Source organism: Acartia tonsa, chromosome 4 (assembly GCF_053477335.1).
Source record: "Acartia tonsa isolate MP-2025a chromosome 4, ASM5347733v1, whole genome shotgun sequence".
Taxonomy (NCBI): Eukaryota; Metazoa; Arthropoda; class Copepoda; order Calanoida; family Acartiidae; genus Acartia; species Acartia tonsa.
The window spans coordinates 32,095,951-32,108,909 of NC_137263.1; the positions used below are offsets into that span (position 1 = coordinate 32,095,951).

Sequence of the window (12,959 nt, forward strand, 5' to 3'; positions counted from 1 at the left end):
TTCTTTTATTGAAATACAACTTCTCGCCTACTTTATTGCCAACCGATTAATACCTCACTTTGGGCTAAAATAGGTTATTTAAGACAAAAAATACAACAAAATGTATAACAAGCTTACGATATTTTTAATGGGAAAAAAGAACATGAGGTCAATAAATTTATGTTAATCATTAAAAATGATAGGTATTATTGTTTGATAATTCAAAAACAAAAAATGATTTAGTTTTATAATAGAAATACTTAAGAGTCATAATAATAAATTTAATTTTTTGTCCTATTTGATGGTATTGTGATAAGTAGTATGAAAAGGTGTAAAAATAAAGAGTGGGTTATTCAAAGGGTGTTAATATAAAATAAAGATATTTTAATACAGTAAATATATTGTTTATTAATACCTATAAGGAAAAAAATATTGTATAAGATTATTTTATCAACGAAGCTTCTCTTTAAAACCATGCTACAAATGGACGTAATCGTTCTTGATTTTGATAAATTTGCCACTAATTAAAAACTTATGCTGTTATGAAAGCACACCTTATATGTTCGCGCTACCAAGCTGCGCGTTTTACGCCCCAAGGAAATAGACATGTAAAGTATACCATTGCAGGGGTCCAGGGCAGAATGGGAGGGCACATTCAGCTGTTTATTATACCAGTCCCCAAAGTTTTATAATATTGTTTTCTCATTTTTTGGCTTAACATCTTTAGTGACTTTCATTAAATTTTGTTCAGTTGGTTAATTGAGTTAAGTGTACAAATGTTTCAGCCACTAATTGTAATCTACATAAAAGGAAATTTTGTGTATTATAATTAGGGATGTACTCCAATTTATCGGCTATTGTCTTATTATCCCTTTAGATCCCTGCCTGTAAAGTAAACCATGAACTTAATGACCAAAATAAAGAAAAGTTCCTTAAGTTATTAAGCCAATGAATAAGAAAACGTAATTATAAAACTTTGGGGACTATTGTAATAAACATGCAACAACCCAATGTCCCCTCCCTCACTGGTTACAACCTAACATGCCTAAATTATATCTGTAACATACGGACGTATCGACCCATCGTAAAAAAGCTTCGCTTAAAAAAAGATAAATTTAATAGGTCAGATTAGAAGGATATTTTCAAATTGGTCAAAATATAGTATCAAAATTTATGAGAGTTAAATTATATGTGTTTGAAACAATATGCCAATCTTGTGCCACTTTTTATGTCTGTTTTGGGGGAGTGTTATACGCACCATATAATTACAGGAAACAAGGCTACTCTACAACTAGCGGCTGTTCGTCTAATAGAGTTACTTTAATTTGGCTGGATTAAAATTATTAATTATGGAAATATAATAGTAGTTAAAGCCTTTACCCCTAAGATTTTAGTAAATCTGAATTTGTAAGGATAGGGATTGGGCTAAAAACTAGTCTAAAACTATCCGTTGACTTAAATTTAGGGAGAAAATAGCCTAAAACCATACCGGTAGCTTTTTAAAGCTTCTCTAAATAGAGAACTCAATCGTTACAGATTCAAACAAGATCTTAAAGACAAAAAACTTTTCTTATGATTTGTAAATAACTGCTTTTCAGAAAATAAATGACAAAGATATTATATGTATTTTAATAATTAAGGATACTACCTATGGACATAAATATACTCGTTAAATTTTGGTCCTGCTTAAGAATAATTTATACATTTGTGCTTAATAATGGATATATTATTACTTGGATCTTACACCAGATTTTCATGTACTCTATTAAAGTGAAACTTGCAGCGGGCTCTTTCACCTTTTTACCCCATTCCTTCCTACTGGATGAACAAACTATCAATAAACGAGTTTCATATTAGCAAGATAAATTGACGACAATTTTTCTCCTGTCATAATATCCACGTATATTCTAAATCCATTTATTTGTTTAATACATTTACATTAACGGATTCTGAATTATTTCAGCTGGCTACAAACCGGTTGTACACCGCCAACAAAATAGGAATTAATTCAATATACTTTTTATTTTCGTATCCGCGGTCAATCGATAAACCGTGCAATAAATGCATTAAAGATATTTAAAGTGAGGTTGCATAGTTTTGCTTTTCTCATGACATTTACAATTTGGTAAATAAAATATTTTAGCGAATTTTTTATTAGCAAATTAACTTTTTACTACTTAAATTCAAGATATTTTAGTTCATGCAAGTTAAATGTAGTATATATACAGTATTTTTTAGTGATTATTGTTCATAAAACATTTATTATGACATTTTTTACAAATATACTTTCAAATTTTAACTATTTAATTTTTTTTTTCCTTTTTAATTTCTTTAAACACAATGTTCCCAGCCATTATAGCTGGTAGTATTTGTAAGAATGATGGACAGACATACAATAGTTACAATCGCTACTAAAAATATGTTCCTTATATTATTTACTAAGTATATTTGCGATAACTTTTATTTAATAGATTCTTCCAATTTTTAACATTTACAAAAGGGCCTGCTTTATTGCTTCAAGATCCATGACAGATCTATATAGGAAATAAATGTCTATAAATGAGCTCAAATTTTCCAAGGAATAATCGTTTAAAACTCATAGTGCTCCAGTAATCCATAATAAACTCTCATTGCCCAGAACGGTAAGACCCATTATTTACTTTATTAAAAATAAATTCATTTTTTTCATTTCATGTTGCTATTTACATTATATTGATGTATTTAATTTATAATCTTAAAAAAGAAAATCAAAATTTATAATATAGTAAATTTAAGAAAACTCTGTTTTAAAAGAATTCGATTGTGGCGACACTTCCTGTGTGTTCAAATATTGAAACTAAAATTTTTATCATATTAACCCTTTGGTGATGGTAAACTGAAAAAAAATATAATTGAAGAAATCTTAAAATCATTTAAATTATTAAATATTCACTACTTTCTTTTAGATGATAATGGCGGGGGCGGAAAATTGATTTATTGAGAAATAGATAAATAGATATATACTTATAGAACACTAGCCAATAGCGAGATATAATTATATCGAGCCAACTCTAGTAATGAATAGAAGTTAATATGCTGATACTAAAAAAGCACAAGTTTCTTTTAAGACCATTTATTAAATAATATTAAGATCTTTATTTAGTTTATAATATAAAAATAATCTTAATAAATATTTCAATTCATGGTCAGTGGTAACCTTTTATTTAAGCATCAAACTTAAGTAGATAAATGTTTGAATTTTTTAAGGAATGGGATTTGAAATTTATAAAAATCTGGTTGTAGATATGAAATATGTTAATTGGTATTATTTTATCGACAGGTATGCTAAGTTTTACAAGTTTTACAAAATCCAGTTTAAAATTACATCTTGTAGTCTTAAATCATGAAATGTGAGAAAAAAAAGTAAATTTTTGTTATTAATTTCTACAAATTTGTAAGACTTTTTTATTGAAGAGAGAAAAAGGCAGAGCTCGGCAGGAACACATTAACCTTTTTTTTTTTAAAGTAAGGGTTGATGGAAAGCTCAACACTTAATTTCATATTTAAAAAAAAACATGCAAAAAGAGTGAATGAAAACTTAAGGAAAACAAAAAATAATTTTTCTGTACATTTATCCCTGATGAATCTAAATGCATTAGAAACCTGATACTGATAATATTTATGTAGTCCATATAAAAGGTATGCTAGCCCAGCAGAGAGTAACTATTAAAAGAGAAGAAGGTACATTGGAAATTTCACTGGTAGTGGTACCCAAAGTTTTAAAACCACGTTATTTTATTCGTTAGCTTTAAAAAATGGGGACTTTTGATTAATTGTTATGGGTAAGTATTCAACTATAATTGTAATCTACAGAAATGGTAATTTTGTTTATCATCATTGTAGATGTACATCAATTTAAATCATCCACTGTCATAATTCTTATAATAAAGTAAAAGGATTACTGTGTCTACCAAAGGATCTTGCTAACCGCTGAACCGATATGGTTTTCATTTAACAGTGGAGCTTCTCATTTATTTGTGAAGGTTTAAAACTATTTTGGGTGAGGGTACTACAACTCTTCCAAGAGACTAGAAATCGCACATTTGTATTTCCAGTTTTCTTTAAAGCATTAACACATTTTTTCACTTAATTTAATTGATGGTAAATAGTGTAGTAATAGCGACCTAAAAGTACATATACATATTGTTTAGGCAATTTAATTTTAACATTTTAATTGATTTTAAATTAAAAGTTTGCAACACGTCATTTTCTCATTTTTAAGCTTCAAGTAAACTTATAGATCTTTAGGGATAAGACAATGGACAATCATATAATTAAAGATTACCTAACAAATCCCCAAAGTTTTATTAGCTCCTTGTCTAGTTAGTTTGTTTAAAACTTTGGGTATTTTTAACTAGCAGCCACAGCGCCCTTACTTTTTCACCAATAATTATAATCTATAGAAGGGTTGATTTTGTTTAACATTATTGGGGTTGTACATCAAAATTGTCTTATCATTTAACATCCTTGCTTACTGAACAAATGAGATGAAAGGACATACAAACAATAACAATTACAGAGTTGCAACGCTTTTTATGTTGAAGAAACAAAAAAAGTTCTTCAGATTTCAATAATAGTTATTTATCACGGATATAAAATTTAAAAAATATAGGATTCAAACCAGTTTTGTTAGCCTAGCGGCGCCGAAGGAATTGGCTAACAAAACTGGTATTAATTTTAAAATTTTAATTGTATTACACGTGGAAAAATGTTTGTAATACGATACTATACATGATCTTTAGTATGGCTGAGAACCGGTTCTAATCCAGCTGATTTTAATCAGTTTTGAAGCCACACTGAAAAAAAAATTAAGAATAGTAAATAGTGTAAATTTTGTAGATATTTTGAATACTTTTTTTATGGGAAAAACTTTGCTGCGGTGTCAGTTTACTAATCTTCTTAACCTATTTATTATCAGGAATCTCAAGGGATAAGACAATGAACGATAAATTAATGTAAATCCAAAATAATGATAAGCTAGATTGGACTCAGCTAGTTTGTACAAACGAATCATAATTCTATAAAAGTAGTCTGTTTTAAGACGACGAATAAAAGAACGTTATCATAAAAGTTTGGGTACAAATATGATTTACATTCCAATGTCCCTCTCTTTCTTGATCAATAATTACCAGAGATAGATATTCCCAAGAAAAAGATAACTTAATTAAGTTGCAGGGATGAGTCACCTAAAGAAAAACAGACATTTACAACATTTGTTTAGTTTTTGCTAATTTTAAATAAAAAAAATTAGAAATGTTTTCTGTTTATTTTAATTTAAATGATTTTGTATTTTTGATTTGTTAATCTTCTTACATTAGGGATTTTATTTTGGTGTGCCTTTATTTCCGCTTATGTATCAAATCACCAAAAATGAAATTTATTATAACAGCCCCTTTTAATGTATTTGCAATTGTTCAACCTTATACAATTTTTAAAATCAGCTGGAAGCATAAACCTGACCCAAATATGGTAATCCCTCTTTTAACAAAAAATAGATCTATACTATAAATGTATGTAAAGATTTTAATGACTTTTTCGTCTGCTACCAAATTGTTTTCTGCTACTTGGCTGTGTTAACCGACACCATAGGTTGATTTTCAATGACCCAATTGAGAGTCTGCACAAGGACACAGGGGGAGATACAGTTATTTAACCCTTCTCCCTCTAATTTACTCTAATTTAAAAACAATGTTCAATGCATTCAAACGGGTTTTAATTTGAGGCTTAGTCGCTGCTGCCAAGCCCTGCCTTTGCGATTATGAAAAACTACGGGGATGTGATTAAATGCGGAAGTGTATGAATGTCTTTTCTTTTTTTCTCTTTATCTCTCTTAATTCAACCAAAAATATTGATCTATCCCCCCCCCCCCCCCCCCACCTTCTTTAACATAATTAATTTTATTAAAAAGCGCACCTACTCTGTAATTAGTTAAATAAATAAATATTTTACACTCTTTGGATGTCGACAGTGGCAACGATTTCTTGTGTTCTGGCTTATTTTAAAAATAAAAAACATGACTTTCCTTAGTTTAAAACATCTTATTTCATTAGTTCAACCTTGTTATGAGCTGTAACCGTTATTTTAGCTATTTATTTGATGATTTGATTTACAATTTTATAGAAACGTAAAATTTAAGGATACTCTTATAAATGAAAAACTGCTCTTTGTTAGAAAACAAGACTAACAACGGCCATAAGCGTTTAGGCATTTACATAATACAAAATTTAGTTTCTTTAATTCTTTTTAATTGAATTTAAGGGGAGGAAAAAGTAACCTAAAAATTCCAGGGCATAAATTCAGAAACTAGAAACATAATAACCCAACACAATCTCTGGAGATATGTAAAGCTTTCCTGAAAAGGAAAACTCAATCGATTCAGGACAGGCTAACAAACCGACTGCTCTATATTATAGGATAAAAGCTATTGTACAAATTAAAAGGGAAGAATAAGCTTAAACAATAAACAAATTAAATAAAAAGGTTATCTAAAATTAAAAGCATATACACCATACTTAGATTGAGGTAGTGGAGGAGTGTTAGAGTCAGTCAGTCAGGGAAAAGGAGACTTATACAACTTATAGAGATGCTACTACGCATCTAAAAAAATATATTTAACCACTCTTTAAAAAAAATCAATAGATTTTGTATATAATTTTACATTGATTGCTAAGCTCTTTAGTTTTATTCAGGAATATAGGGATGGGGCAATTAATAAATATTAACTTATTTTTTTTTTAAGATTATGACTTAGTTAGCTGGTTAACATTAGGGGAAAGAAGGAGTTGTAGATTATTTTAACCAACATTGTTCCCTACCCCCCTGAGTTTATTTAATTTTCTCTCTCTCAATCTCTTTCTTTTATTCGGTTGAGTGGATAGAATATTTCTCTTCCTCTAAAAAGGTAAATAAAGGAGTTCTATTTAAGATCAAAAGTGATCTAACTCATTACTTTAAATCAGCTGAAAGCAGGGAGGGAGGGGACATTAAACTATAAATTGTACTAGTAACCAAAGGTTTTATAAAATTGCTTTCTTATTTGTTAGCTTTAAAAAATTTGGGTATATTTACTAAATCCTGATTTTTTATGAAAAAACTTGTAAAAAAATATTATCATAATTGGGTGCGTAACTCAATTTGTTTTATTCTCTAAGGTCTCTGGGTTAAACTATTTATGGACATAATTACCCTTGTTAGTTTAAGAGAATAAAAATAATATCCCCCCCCCCCACACAAACACTATTATCTAAACATTGAAAGTTTAATAAAAAGTTGTTATTCTCTTCTTTGTTAAGAGATTTGGATGGCTTTTATAAAACTTTTATATAGGTTTGGGACTAACTAAGGATTTGACAAATCTCTTAGTTAGAAACTTGAGTAACTTCCTCCCTTCCTCGCATATAACTTTAGAAAAATTAGATTTTAATGGTTTTTATAGTTTAGGTTAGGTAGGGTTTCTAAAATTCCCGCCGAGAAAAAAGCATTCAATTGTTCTACGATTTCCCCAATAGAAGTTGAGTATCCACGCGATTTTCTCTAGAGTAGTTACATATCCACACTTTTTCTCAAATGTAAGACTGTAACTTTTGTTCTTTATTTTAGGTTATGTAAAGTAAAGACTATTTTACAGGCCGTGGAAAATAGAGCAAACTATTATGATTTTGTTTTATTTTAACAATGACATAGTTTTATATTTCATAAAATATTATATTTCAATATTAAGTTTTATTTTATTCTTAAATAATAATATTAATGTTGTTATAATTTTATTTTATCCTTTGAATTCATTTCTATTTCATTTATTTAAAGTCATGTATTGAATATTCCAGCCTTAATATAGGGTAGGGACGTGACTTTGGGATATATTATTTACCTTTTTATTACAAACTAGCGGCTTCGCCCCTAGCCCTTATGGGCTTGGGCCCCAAGAGGTTTGATAAAACCAAATTTTCGTATTTTAGATTTAAAATAAGAATGTAAAAAATAGTTTCTTTGGGGGTGGGGGATTTTTCATTTTAGGGGGGTTAGGGGTGTCCCACCTTCCAAGAAAATAGTTATAAAGGATACTTGGTTTTACCATTTTTCATGACTGGAATTGATCTTTAAATTTTCCATTATATTAACCGCGGAAAACTGTTTATTAATAATACGATGCGATAAATATCTATTAAAGTTATTCACCATCCCTCTCCAATCATAATGTAAAGACATGATATTATTATATTACTTGTCTACTCAAAGGAAATAATTTCCTTTATAGGGATGGAATTTTTCTCTTTTGTATGTAAATTTAAAGATTTAGTTGAATTCAAGTAAATCATTTGAAGTTTTACAATAAAATTCAGAAAGGGAGTAAACATTAAGCTGATTATTACACTAGTCCCAAAAGTTTTATAATATAGTTTTCTTATTAGTTGGCTTATTTAATTTTGATAGGTTGTTTCTTTTAGTGTCCAAACGTTTACACCACTAATTGTAATTTACAAAGGAGGTAATTTTGTGTATCATTGGGGATATACATCAATTCAAAGTATCGGCCATTGTCTTATCCCTTTAGATTCCTGATAAATTCCATTAATTTAAATCTTAATTTATTTTATGAATGGTTGTCTAATGATAGATACAAATACATAAACTAAATCATTAATAGGAAAATTTTCACATATTAAGCTTATTTAAAACCGCCCTTATGCTAAAATTTATTATAGAGGTAACGAGTAGATTACATTTTATTTCTTTTGAGTTTTACAAGCAAATCATTATCAAACGCATTTGCCCTAATCCAACCTACAACTTCTCTGACCTAGCAGCAGTAGGAACCTTTTTTTAACGTCCTTAGTTATAGCGCGATGTTGGGCTAAGATTCAAACCCGACAATTACTTGCCATTAAACATTGGCGACTATAAAAATATTCTACCAAAACATTTTTATGATAAGTCTAAATTTAACTCTATTTAAAGGTCTAAATACTTAAATAATGACTGTAAGGAATAATTTAATTTTTATTGTATTAATGTTATTGTATTGTCCTATAAATAAATATTCTTAAATTTAGCTTAGTTTAATGTTCTACAAGTTTATAAATAATGACTTATAGTCATATTATTATTCATTATTGTATTAGTATTATAGCGTAGTAACTATTCAATCGTAGTGTGTTTGTCATGTTAAATAACAGATTGACTTTTGGACAGACCCTTAGATAAAGAGTAGCTGCGTTACAAAAGATATTCCTAAGTGAATGTCTGTCCGTCTGTATGTCTATCTGTTTGTTTTTAATCAATATATATATAGAATGTGTATGTACACTATTACAGGCAGTAAGAAGAAGAATTGAATTTAGGACAATAAATTAGAAAATTTTATTTTTGATAATAACAAGTTAAATTTACTAATAAATACTTTTTTTTGCAGGTACGTACACCTGTGTAGCGTACACAGAGTCCACCATCTCCAACCCGGCCACCGACTCTGGCTACCTGACCGTCTCCGGCATAGCGCCCACCCTGGAGGACATCATCCAAATACCTGAACAGCTGGAGGGCGCCGGGGATGTTGAGATTGAATGTCTGGTGCTGAGCGGTTATCCTGCGCCTGTGGTGAACTGGTACAAGGATGGATTACCTGTGGAGGCCAGTGATAGCGTGCACGTTAACCACAATGTCCTTACACTGAAGAAGACACATCCTGACGCCTCTGGCGAGTATACCTGCCAGGCGGTCAACCCATGGGGCCGCGACAGCCGTGGTGTCCAGGTATGGATCCGACAGAAGACCAAGATCCTCACAGAACCTGTTTATGTTGCGTACAGCCAGGGTCAGGGAGTCAGGCTGGACTGCAGGATTGAGGTTGATCCTAACCTGGGTCACACGCTGCAGATTGATTGGTACCGCGGTGATGAGCTACTTGCCCCTGCCATGCACTTCAATGAATATAACTCTGTCCTTCCCGACGAGGCCGCTGTTACTGACTATGAATATGAAAATGATGAAGCTAAGTCTAACAGATACACTATGTATGCTAACTACACTCTAGAGATCAAGGATCTTAGCCGCGAGGATGTCGGGCTGTACAAGTGTGTTGCCAGCACAGCTCTAGAGCCTGCAGGCAGTCTGCGCAGCCAGCCCAGCGAGATATACATCAAGTCAGAGTTTCCCTTCTGGATCATCATCATGATTGGCCTCATCCTCCTGATTCTCATCATCATTGCCTTCGCCATCTACAGGATAAGACAGCGCAGCAAGGGGAAGGGCTACTACGGTGTCAAGGACATTGAACAGAACGGTGGCGCTGAGAAGAGCAAGCACAACAAGTCCGACATCTACTACACCACCGAGGACGGGGACAGCATCATGTTGGAACAGGACAACGTTCCCTTTTCAGAAGTGAGCGGTACCGGACGGGCTACGCCCGCCAAGGCGACAATGTTTACGCCGAAAACGTTGCGCCGGCTGGCGGCCATGGACAAGTCTACAGGATCCTGCGGGTCCCTTCTGGATGATGAATTCTTGAAACGAGGAATGGACGAAGATGGCAGTTTTAGAGAAAGATATGCTGACTAATTTTCATACAAATTTCCTTCTCATCATTAAACAATTGTGGCGATGAGTCATCAACTAAAAGCATTTCAAATTCCAACGGATTCTCTAAAAATCTAAGAAATTTTGTTTTCATTGAAACTCAAGACAAGCAAAATTAATTTTAAAATGCGAATGTTACCGATAAGTTGATTAAACTGTAAAGAAAAATTCAAGTGATACATTTTCTTGTCGTGAAAAAATCTCAATGTTGATTCTATCAAACATTTAAATCTAAAAAACAAATAAACAGTGGCTAGAGTGAAAATTTATGTTGACAGTAGAAACTTAAACAATGCATAGACAAACAAACAGACAGACAGATAAGGCTCGGCAGCCGCGCGTCAGCCACGACTAAGCCCAAAATTTAAACCAGTTTGGATGTTAGGGATTGCCATATTTGGGTGTAGTTTAGACTTTTAGCTGATTTCAAAATTGTACAATGTTGATTTTCCTTAGGCTTATATAGGCAGCTGACGCACGGCTGCCGAGCCCTGATAGACAGAGATAAATTAGACAGGTTAAACACCTTGTCATAGACTGATTAGTCAACCAAGTGGAACACACAGACACATGCAACCACGGGAACCAGGGACGCAGAGACTGCAAATGAAAGAAAAAAAAGTCATCAAAAAATTTTTTTCCCCAAAAGAATTAAAACACTCACGAAACAAAAAAACTATTTTGTGATTTAATAATTAACGGATAACAACTTTAACTTTTATTGTCCTATCCTTTTATCCCTGAAGCAGAGCAATTAAATTACCGGGCTCAACAAATAGTAAATAACAAGGAACATTCAATCCTTTGGTAGCTGACATAATAATGGACAGAAAAAGCAAGTTTGTTACCTATATTGTACACAATGTGTGTGTAAGCCATTGGATTTTATAGAAAAAAGGAGAAAGCAACCCACAAATTTTATTTTACACCCCCTATCCCTATTGCACGCCCTTTAAGAGTGCAGAAATGAGGTGTTCACGCTACACTTTAAATAATTGAAATTTATAAGGTCAGCCTTCTTCTTTTTTACCCCCTGACAAATCTCAGTGCACGCCACTGGCACGCCCCTGGTTGAAATTTAACGTATTTTTACATGACTTGCTTCCCTAAAATAGGACAGATAGATAAAAAGAAGTGTTTTATTAAAAATCACCAAGTCATTCTAGAATCAATATTTTGGGGGCTTTTCTTTTTTTTGTGTAAAAATAAGCTCAAAGTTCTTCGGTTATTTTTAATCATGTTAAAGACTCAACCTAAAAATAAAGTTTTACTTTTTAAAGCATATTATTTTGTTTTGTGATTAAGGCTTTTTTATGCTTTAAAAAATATCAAAAACGGATTTTTTTGACAATATAAAACAAGCACAAAAAAGTTATAATTAATGATTATAAATATGTATATTTTCCATTAACAAAAACGAGTCATTTTTCTTGTGTTGTTGTCGCTTATAATTAATTTTTATATTCATTTATGATACAATAACTTATGACATTTCTAATTATTATTTTATTTATATAATCACGCATTAAGGTTCTTACTTGATCATCCCATAACAATTAACAATCTTAATTTAGAAAAAAGTAAATTTTTCGATTTTTTCCAAAATTTTATTTTTTAGTTTTGGTGGAATCACATCAATGTAGATATTCCTCTCAAATTGATTAGGTTGACCTAACTTTTTTTGTTAATCTAAAAAAAATTTAAATCCTTAATTGTGTGATTTTTTTGTTATAGTGCTTTTATAATTTTTTTTGTGTAAATATTATTTTTTTTTTTGAAAATTATTTGATGTATTATTATATAGTCGACAATTTGGCTGTGAGATTATTGTAAATTAATAAAGTAATTCGTACGTATTTACAGTTTTTTTCATCTTTTTGTTAGGAAATTTACTCTACAACAGTAGAATTGTTAGAATGTCTGTAAAGCGGTTTTTACTTGGATCAGACGAAGCCCAATCTGTCCTACTTTTGATTCCTGTGACGTCATAAAAATGAGGTGAAAAGAGAAATGGGAAAGAAAACCCCCTAAAAAATGAATAATCCCTCATTTTTATGACGTCACAGGAATCAAAAGAAGGACAAATTGGGCTTCGTCCTTTATCATGGTAATTGACATCTGAATTCCCCCTCCCCCCCCCCTTTATTAAAAAGGCTTGTCTAACCCCTGCGGAACGCTCTATATATGCGGGTCACTAAAATCTTATACCTAAAACTAGCCTTTAAAGCAAAAACCTGTTAACGCCACTGGATGGAAAATGACTAATCCTGACGCAATATAGAAACCGTTTCCAAATTTTATCATGAAGTAACTTACACAATTTAATTTAATTAAGAACAAGAATGAGAAAATCCGTGGGGGGT

At 31.2% G+C, this 12,959-nt stretch overlaps 1 protein-coding gene across 2 annotated transcripts in view; it reads left to right on the forward strand.

Moving 5' to 3' along the window:
* Positions 1-12,452, forward strand: part of LOC145316813 (inactive tyrosine-protein kinase 7-like) — a 66,724-nt gene extending 54,272 nt beyond the window's left edge. The window contains exons 3-4 of one of the 2 annotated variants that reach the window (XR_013878712.1): positions 9,431-10,921; positions 11,095-12,452. Coding sequence is in view for 1 of the 2 variants with exons in the window: in XM_080157552.1 (XP_080013678.1) it covers positions 9,431-10,578 (1,148 nt within the window). In the remaining variant the exon portion in view is untranslated. Of the gene's footprint in view, positions 1-9,430 lie in introns of both variants that reach the window. The other variant, XM_080157552.1, reaches the window with a different exon arrangement.
* The last annotated feature ends 507 nt before the right edge of the window (positions 12,453-12,959 follow it).